Source organism: Micropterus dolomieu, linkage group LG17 (genome assembly GCF_021292245.1).
Source record: "Micropterus dolomieu isolate WLL.071019.BEF.003 ecotype Adirondacks linkage group LG17, ASM2129224v1, whole genome shotgun sequence".
Classification (NCBI taxonomy): Eukaryota; Metazoa; Chordata; class Actinopteri; order Centrarchiformes; family Centrarchidae; genus Micropterus; species Micropterus dolomieu.
Window position 1 is genome coordinate 28664200 of NC_060166.1, and position 9894 is coordinate 28674093.

Here is a 9894-nt window from a genome sequence, read left to right on the forward strand (position 1 = left end):
CTATTACTATTGTTTAATGTTGTGTGTATATATATATATATTGTTTCTCTCGTGGTTAACTTTTTATTTATTATACTCATATTAGTCTGTTCACACATGTACAGTTTATGTCAGAGCTGTGAGATTATTTAGTGTTTTCCTTTCTTGCTGTTCCTCTCTTCTCCTTGAATGTTCATTCAAGGTTGGGAGTGGATCTCTGTTCCCCAAAACATAGAACCCTAGACTGTGTAAATGATAATGCATTCCTTTTCTCTGGGCCACACGCCTGAAGCTCTCTGGACCAGCTTTATATGTCTTATAGTACTTCTCTGTTTATTCTCTTTTATTAATAAATTCTTCAAAGACAACAGTTTGTTGTAACTCAATTATTTGCTTAATTCCTCACCAGCAATATAAATTTCCACGACAGTATTTATCCTTAAAATAACTAAACCTCTCTTTTGACTTTGGGAAAAATCTCATCTCCTTATCTGAATACGTCACGTAATGGTTAAAAATCCAAACCTGTCAAGCAATATTTGCCACTCCAGAGGTTTGCAGGGTATTTGAAAATTGATTTTTTTCTTAATCTAATTTTCTTTTATTGATGCAAAACAGTTCAACATTTCTGTGATGATTTTCAATAAAACTGCGGGAAACAATAATCCCTGTTGTTTTACATTGACTGGATCAGGTATGGTACACTAGTCAGCATATAATATTAGCTTAAAGTGTAAAATATTACATTGTGTCTATTGATGTGCTGCGTTGACAAAACATGTCCAATACAATACAGCAACATGCCCTTTTCTGCTTCTATACAAGCTCAGTAATCATGTTTTATTTCTGGCAGCAAGTGATGATGGCAAAGACTACCTACGTTTCTTTGACACACATTTTCTGTTTGGGTGCGAGGAGCTGTCACAGTGTGTTTGGCCAAAAACACTGAGCCAAGTGCTTTGCCAACATTTGTGTAGAAAAGTAGGCTCCGTATAAACGGATGTTCATTAACATCAGAAAGACGGTGGGTGGTGGTTGGCAGTCCCCAGCTGACTTTGGCTTTTCTCTGGACTGGAAACTGAGCAGCTCTCCAAAGGAAGAAACACATGAAGGGTTTCTCTTTCAGCAGGACCTCCTCAATGTTCTGTTAAACAGCAGCTGGTGAGTTTAAGGGAACAGTATGTTAATGTTATGTTAATGAACTCTACAGTCTTTGCACTCACCACCACCGATAAGTAGATCAAATTTTTCAAACCACATAAAAAGTATTGTTTTCATGCTGTTGCAAATAACCCATATTGTCAATATATTACTCCCTGTCTGTCACAGCCATTGTATTTTTGAAAATACTTGTGATAACATGAAATACGATGAGAAACAACAGCCATGCTAGCAGACAGGTGCCTTGAGCTAAATGCTAACAGTGTTTTCAGCATGTTAACACAAAATTGTTAACATGCTGATGTTTTTTAAGGTAACATGTTTAGCATCTTACTTTTTTGTGTTAGCATGTTAACATTTGCTATTTAGCACCAAACACAAAGTACAGCTGGGGCTGATGTAATTGGTATGAACTGATGGTGGGACTAGATGAAAAGTCAGAGGATCGCCACAGTTATTACAATTCATCCTGAGGGGGACATGAAAATCTGAATAAAATTTCATGGCAATCCATCGTCCTGAGATATTTACGCAACTAGCGTGGCAAATAACCTAAACAAAACACAAAAAAACATTCTCATTCTCTTTAAACAATTTCTTGCATCCTCTCCTCTCATGATCTGATACTTTTCTCTTTTGCTTCTTTGCCTCCTCCTAAGTGTGGTAACACTTAGTAACTGTGCCTGGAATACGGAAGACGGATATTACCAGTGTGTGTACTTCATATCAGACAAAAGAGAATGACCAGAGGATGTTTTTTTAATAGAGGCTCTTTATGAAACTGTCAGTTGTTTGTTTGTCTGAAGTCTGAAACCCAACAAGCTTCTCTATGTGAATCTTCCACATTTTGCTTACCACCAAAAACTATGAGCACCCTCCGTGATAGCACGTGATTTAAATAACTCAATATATACTCTCTAGCTGTTATCTGGATTTTTATTTTTCTCATTTAGGTTAAACCAGCCCAGGTGGTTTCAGAAAAGTCAGATGGACTAACAGGTACAGCAAAAGATTTACCTCATCATTTATCATTTTGTCGTTCTGTAAAGGCAGAGATTTTAGTACTGGAAATCTGTGTTTGATTAATTAGATAGTGATTAAATAACTAGTAGCTTTAAGATATCAGCATCTGCCTCCTGTCTCCCATAATTGTATCATTACCATACCTTACTCCTAACAAATGACTTCAGGAGTATCTTCAGGCATCTCACTGCAATTACTTGTACCTTTAAATGACCAAATTACTGAAACTAATAAGATAAATTCCTATGGTTTAAAGAACAAATGTAAACGTGTAACTAAATGGGTTACCCTGTGAGTAGTAACTAAAGGACGCTTTTTTTCTCATCCTCTCTGTTCCCCTCCAGCTCCTTTATCCAGTTCCAGGTCTTTGTGTCAATCCAACGTTTACAAGGTGGCTTTTTCCACTGGCTCCTCACACTTCAAAGCAACAACAACCATCCTGTGCACCCACTCACAGGTCTGTGGCTGAACTAATGGACCATCCAGAGCCTCTGCGTAGGAGCCAGTGCTGTAATTTCAGACACACCACATACAGGCAATGACGCAAATAAATGAGATTTTGTTAAATCACACTAAAGGTGAGTTGTATCACAGTTAAAATGTGTGATATGATGTGTGAGTTAAGTGTGCTCTTGCTTTCATTCATTTGCAAATAAATAAAGATTCTGAAACAGCCGAATGCACGTCTCATAATAGGATTTATCAATGAGCTTTTTCAGTGTCATCTAGTGGACATTAAAAGGACAGCCTCTGCATGATTTGACTTTTTCTCGTTGTTACTTTCAGGGGTGGATTAAGTATTCAGTTCCTTTACTTAAAGTAAAAGTACTAATATCATATTGTAAAAAATCTGTTACAAGTAAAAGTCCTGGATTGAAAATGTTAGGCTACTTACGTAAAACTATGTGAGTAATATCTGGAAAATGTACTTAATTCTTTTAAGTACATGAAGTCCTCCTTCACAGTGCTTGTTTTGTCAACCAATAGTTCAAACTTGAAAATTAAAAACATTCATTGTTTCATCTGTATTTGCATATTTTGAAATGTTTTGTGTGCACAAATCTTAAATTTTAAAGTAACTAAAGCTATCAAATACTTGTAGTGAAGTAAAACGTACATGATTTTCCTCTAAAATATAGTGGAGTAGAGGTAGAAAGTGTTATAAGAAGAAAATACTCAAGTACTACATCTTTGTTAAAATATTGCTAATGATAGTTAAAACCGGTGTCCGTTCCTCACCTCACAAAAGTGAGTTTGTGTGGCCGATGTCTACTTGTGCGTGTCCCAGGACAGGACATGTTTCAGCATCTCCCCTCGTCCTCCACATCTTTGCTGGCCACATCATCTAAAGTCACGATGTCCAATATCTCCTGCAAAGCTCTGTGAGGAATGTGTGGATGTCTCTCACTGGCATCTGTTACACTAAAAAAGATGACAATTTTTGAAATGAACGAAAACAGTCATTCAGCTGAAAACCACCTGTATCTTTATCTCAAATGTCCTTTACCATCGACATCAGTGGACACATTATTAAAATCTCAGACTATATTCAGCCTCACATCAAGGTGTATTTATGTATTTATTTATGACCACCCAAACATATTTATCAACATCCTTATTCTGCACTGAAGCAAGTTTGAACTGTATAACTATTATTTTATATTCAGTCATTTGATTTATTGCATTATTTGTGAATCCTTCTTAATTATGATGTTTAGTAGGTTATGTTTCCTGTTATGGACTTTTTTGTGACAATTTTCCCATGCTGTAAAAAAAAAAACTGTAAAAAAGGCCGTCGGTCAAATTGGACAAAGTCTTGTAGACTTGTTTTTCATCCAGACAAGCTCCAGTATTTCTGCAAAAAGTTAATAAAAAAGATAAAAGATAAAAAACACTGTGGTAACACCCAACTAGATGCCTTTAGTACTGGATGGAATACTAAAGGCATCAGGTTGGTTGTTACCACAGTGTTTTATCTTATCACTATCCATATAAATGGATCTGATAAACATTTATAGAGCTGTTACACGAGCATGACAGAGCTGCCGTTTGTGCATAAAAACTTTATTCAACTAAAATATTTAATTTTTACAGCTTCATTCTGAACACGAGAAACGTCTGAATTTTCCTGATATTTTTTCAGACATAAAAAAGAATTTACAAATACTTTTACTTTTTACTTACAAATTCTTTTCAGATTTTTTGGCCTTAAATTTTGCTAGTATTTTTCAGTTATTTTACAAATGTTGTTGGATATTTCATTATTTTCAGATATTAAAATTGTCCAAACATTTTAGTAATTGTGTTAAACTTTTTTTCCAGATATTTTACATTAAATATTTTTCCAGGTATGACTGATTTTCTTCTTCAGTTTTTTATTTTAATACTTTTTCTGATGCCTTATTCATATTTTGGCGGTATTTTACAGATTTTCTTTTGCATAAGAATTTATTTTATTTAACTATAAGAAATTAGACTGACACAGATAATATATATATATAAAATATAGATATAAAATCAAATTTCCTTCTGTATCATAAAGTTTAAGTGCAACACATTTCATCTTCAAATCAGACATTTTAATTCTGAAAGTGCAAAATTACAATACAATGATCAGATAATGTAATTTATTTCACACATGTAGTAAATCAATCCGATGAAGAAGGTGCAAAGACACGTCAGGTGGTGCAATACTAAGACACCTGCTCCACAGGTCGCATTTGAATGTCTCCAATCTGGAAGAAAATATATGTGAACGTTATGTCAATATGGTTAAACCACTGATCTGTCAACAGTCAAAGAGCAAAGTTTGAAAACAAGTGTGATAAGTCACTAAACATGTACATGACAAAAGTAACAACATACCTGCACGTGGGGAGGGGCACTCAGGACGTATGTCACTGAATTTGCAACATCTATTGCATCCAAAGGCTGCAGGAGAAGTGAAAAGTGAAATTATTTGAATTTCTGGTTCAGATACTTTTTTATTGTAGTATTGAAATCAGCATTATAGGAATGTAGGAATACTATTTTTACTTTAAATTGAGTGTATGAAGCAGATGCTTTATCAGCATCGTCTCTGTAGAGACGTGGAGCAAATTCTGTCTCCACTACACCAGGAGAAATGCTCTACAAAAAGAAGGGATACACTTAATGAAATACTGTGCATTTGTCTTATAACTAATAACAGTGTTAATGGTCCTCGTGGTTAAGGGTTGTGGTAGACTAGGTCCAGCAGTGACAAAGTTTTACTGTGGCTCTGATGTGGGAGTTTGCCTCACGCAGCTCCTGTCTTAGGCCCTCTGTCAGGGCAGTCACAGCGTACTTGCTGGCGCTGTAGAAATGTATGTCAGCCTTGTGAACGACACGATGTCCGCTCATGCTGCAACAGAAGAAGATGCAGGATTGTAGAACAGTTAACCAGTGGCCTGTACCACGATACGAGTTAACTGGCTTATCCAGGTAACTTCAGGAGTAACTTCCCGATTAACCCGTACTACAAAACGGTGGATAGGTGTTACCCGAGGTCTGTTGCCATGGTAATTTATGCTGCATCTCTAAACTGCTCAAGGCAGGTTTTGTTCATGGTTAACTCGAGGTTACCCTGTATACGTGGACTAGACACCACATCTGTACTCAGTGTTAATGATGAGAAGTAGGCTATTATTACACATCGGTTGATAAAATACCGTGGTTGCAGCTGAAATGAAGTTATTTACGTTCATACAGCGAGCCCTGCATCCTCTGTGATTTTAGAGAGGAGATCTTTAATTAATTAACGGGACAGTTTCTTAGATGTAGCCCATCTGTAGGCTATAACTGAATTCTCCTAAAGTGTTAAAACAAAGTGTTCACATATTTAGATTGAATATTTTAAGTGTCCAAAAAATATGGAGCCAGGATAAGAGTTAATAAACTGAGAAAAAAAAATCTAAACTCTAGATGAAAGTGTCAAATTTACAAGAACAAAAATCGGAAATTCCCTGAAATTAAAGTCACAAAAAAGCACTCTGGTGTTTTCTTCTGAATACACCCAATCCACAGAAAAGTCTAAGGTGTATGATAGTTATTGTGGGCTAAACTCACGAGCATTTCCTCACCGCTAAATCCGATTGCAAAGTCTAATATAAAACTTTCCACTGCATGCCTAATACACGGCAGACGTGTGTGTGAGTGATGTTGCAGCCTTGCAAAGTTAAGTTTCTCTCATAAATGTGTGACTATAATGTCAGAGAATATTCAAGTTGTTTACTTTTGTCTCGGATTATTACCCCTCTCCGCTGGCTCCTTTTTCCCCTATTAGAATGGACCTTCTGTGCAGTTGTACCTTTACACCTTAAATCATATTACACATAAAAGAAGAGCCCATAACACATAATACAGATTTAAACTACAACAAGAACACTTTGAAGATAATTACAAATTTACTCAGTGTGATGCAAACAAGCCTCCCTGGTTTTGTCGGCCGCCACGATATTCGATTTAGCCGTTAACTTGTCTTTACATTCGTCATCTCCTGACACAATCAATGTGCATTCTTCTGGAGAAAAAGCTCTGCCTGCAGGGATGAACACACCCCTTTTACGCAAATATGCACCAACTCCAACTAAGTTAACACCGACTCAACTAACCAACATCTTATTCACCGTCGTAGTACCGTTTTACTCCAGTGTAGGCGGTCAGAGTTTGTCAACCTTGAGTTTGCCTGATAACCCCAAGTTAACTCTGAGTAGGTTGAACTCCCTTCGTAGTACAGGCCACAGGTCAGCACCAGTATTTATCAATGTGTACTGATATGATCTCAGTCCAAACATTTTTGATTGTCAGTTGTTCTTTGAAAGACAAATTTGACTATGTGATGCAAAATTTGTGTCCCACAAAACACTATTAGGTCTAGGGCTGCAACAATGGTTAGTTGCAGCCCTAGTTAGCTCAATAAATGTGATGTATTTTGCTTCCCACATGTTGTAATCACAATTTGATCAAATCCTCAGCTGGTGAGGATGGACCAATGGACCACCATAGTTGACATTTGAGCGGTGATTATATTTGTAGACCAGCCCCTGAAATATTACATCAACAGAACTGTCCATCATTGTACGTCGCCAGTAAATAATACTGTACCTGTTAATGTTTATGATGTGCCCGTCATCAACATTTCTTTCTTTCATTGACTGATAAGCTTCACGTGTGCATATAGATAATGCAAGAACGTTCACCTGCAAGACACCGAGCAGAAAATTCAAAAGTTGAGAAACACTGACATTAATGATTTCCAGATAACGGCAGTTAGTTTGATGGTGGAAAACTGGCAACAGTGTTAACAGAATCTCTCTGATATTTTACTAATCATTGTTAATAATATGCTAATCATTTAATATATATATTTTTAAATATTTTCATGATTTTTCTTTAAAGTTTGATATTTAAGAATTATTTGGAACTATTTTTCTATTATTTCTCTGATCTTTTATTAATGTTTCTGAAATTTTAATATTTTCTGATACTATATTTCCCTATACATAAATATGATTATCTTTGAAACAAAATTCACACCTTTCACCCAGGAGCCCGGTGTCTGTTTCCTTTGTGAAACAAACAGTCAAAACTGATTCCTTTTAGTGATGTTATGTAAGTTACGTATGTAGCGTAACTTAAGTTACGTAATTTAAGTCACATAAGTAACATAGTAATTTAAACCCAAACCATGATCTTTTCCTAAACCTCCCGAAGTAGTTTTGTTGCCTTAAACTAACCAAACTGCACGTTTCACAACATTAACCAGTAGTTTTATTTTGAAAGTATAACCAGATGTTACATAATTCTTCTTGCTAACTTGACCGTGGAGCCCTACAGTACAAAAACTACGCTAAAGGAAACCCAGGGCATTAAAAACGATGCCAAGGGGTCTTGACAAAGCGTCCATATGTGTTACTCTGGTATGACAACGGGTTGTACCAGGACCCTGAAACTAAAGAAACTAAATGGAATTCAGCCATCATAAATCTTATGTTACTGATAATGTTTAACAAGACCACTGCCAAACTTGCAACCAAAGTATTGCAGTTTAAAAGATATATTTACTTATATTTAATGTCTAAAATAAAAACACTACGCTCTTACATCCAGCATGTTTTTCCAGCCACTGGTTTTGCCATTTAACAGTGACTCAGGATGAGCCAGGCCAGCGTTGTTGATGCACACATCCACACCTCTGTGCTGCGCTTTGATGGCAGAGAACATGGACAGAATCTCCTCCTCGTTACTCAGGTCACACTTGAAAGGCACCAAAACACCACTGTAACCTGCACTTTGACACTCAGCTGCCAGTTTCTGAAATCAAAACAGAAAAGATGTCAGCATTATCATCAACTTTCTGAAGCGGGTCTCATTTTCAATACGTTATAGAAGGGAATACAGAAGGAATCTTTTCTCAGTTGTTCACACAATCCAACCGACCTGCCATTCAGAGGTTTTATTTTGACATCGACAAAAATACTTTTACAGTAGAAAAATCTTGCACAACATCTAATGCAACTCCCAGAAAAGCCTGTGAATACAGTATTTAGTATTTACATTTGGTGAGGTGAGGGAGCCTACTTTGGGATACACACTTTTTCAAAATGAACATTTTAAGACAAATCTCCTGAAGCAACTTCAGGAGAACTTGAGTTAACTCTGGGTTTTTCCTGGTACATCTCTTGATTGATTCAGTTAGAAGAAGACAGCTTAAACAATAGCCACGCTGATTCAGTTTCATGGAAATTTCTGTGTGGGCAGAACATCTGTTTTTTTCCTTTTAAGAGTTAATGTTTTATTTCATAAAAGTGTTTTAACTTTTGCAATGTTCGTGGAGGTGCTCTTTGTTTCAGGCAAGGTGACCGCCTCCACAAAAAAACACAGCAGGAAAGCTTTTATTACTTGCCTATATTGATTGATGGATGATCTTATTAAGGTTTCTTACTAAAAAAAAACCCAACATACAATCATTTTGAGCCAATAACAGCAAGGTTTGAGACAGAAAAGAGTTTACAGTTTGTTTTTCAGGAAACAGAAGGAGACAATTTCTTGTGTTTTGTGTCGTGTGACTTGGCCAGTGATCAGGAGAATCCCTGCAAAAAAAAAAAAATCAGTTGCACCTGGTTTACATAAGGCTTACACAACTGATTTATTATTGGTTTAACACAGCAACTTCAGAGATCAATAAATAACCTACGGTGTGGTTTTTGCAGCCTAAAAAGGTTTTATACAGTGGGTACGGAAAGTATTCAGACCCCTTTAAATTTTTCACTCTTTGTTTCATTGCAGCCATTTTCCAAAAATCAAAAAAGTTCATTTTATTTCTCAGTAATGTACATTCAGCACCCCATCTTGACAGAAAAAAACAGAAAGGTAGAAATTTTTGCAAATTTATTAAAAAAGAAAAACTGAAATATCACATGGTCATAAGTATTCAGACCCTTTGCTCAGTATTTAGTAGAAGCACCCTTTTGATCTAATACAGCCATGAGTTGTTTTGGGAAAGATGCAACAAGTTTTTCACATCTGGATTTGGGTATCCTCTGCCATTCCTCCTTGCAGATCCTCTCCAGTTCTGTCAGGTTGGATGGTAAACGTTGGTGGACAGCCATTTTCAGGTCTCTCCAGAGATGCTCAATTGGGTTTAAGTCAGGGCTCTGGCTGGGCCATTCAAGAACAGCCACGGAGTTGTTGTGAAGCCACTCCTTCGTT

At 36.4% G+C, this 9894-nt stretch overlaps 1 protein-coding gene and 2 long non-coding RNA genes across 4 annotated transcripts in view; 1 reads left to right on the top strand and 2 right to left on the bottom strand.

The window, feature by feature from the left end:
• Window positions 1-552: 552 nt before the first annotated feature.
• On the bottom strand, window positions 553-4235 carry LOC123985741. The gene is made up of 3 exons (XR_006828732.1): window positions 3403-4235; window positions 2452-2671; window positions 553-1137 (listed from the first exon to the last, which is right to left on the bottom strand). It is a non-coding gene; the product is annotated as an uncharacterized LOC123985741 (long non-coding RNA).
• Window positions 806-3721, top strand: LOC123985740. The gene is made up of 3 exons (XR_006828731.1): window positions 806-1140; window positions 2094-2139; window positions 2508-3721. It is a non-coding gene; the product is annotated as an uncharacterized LOC123985740 (long non-coding RNA).
• A 485-nt stretch (window positions 4236-4720) lies between the features above and the next one.
• Window positions 4721-9894, bottom strand: part of LOC123985739 (dehydrogenase/reductase SDR family member 11-like) — a 12105-nt gene continuing 6931 nt past the window's right edge. For both annotated transcript variants that reach the window (XM_046073577.1, XM_046073576.1), the window contains exons 2-7: window positions 8287-8496; window positions 7288-7382; window positions 5416-5545; window positions 5200-5292; window positions 5029-5094; window positions 4721-4898 (exon numbers count right to left, since the gene is read on the bottom strand). In XM_046073577.1, coding sequence (XP_045929533.1) covers window positions 4857-4898; window positions 5029-5094; window positions 5200-5292; window positions 5416-5545; window positions 7288-7382; window positions 8287-8496 — 636 coding nt within the window. In that variant the 3' untranslated portion in view covers window positions 4721-4856. The remainder of the gene's footprint in view (window positions 4899-5028; window positions 5095-5199; window positions 5293-5415; window positions 5546-7287; window positions 7383-8286; window positions 8497-9894) is intronic.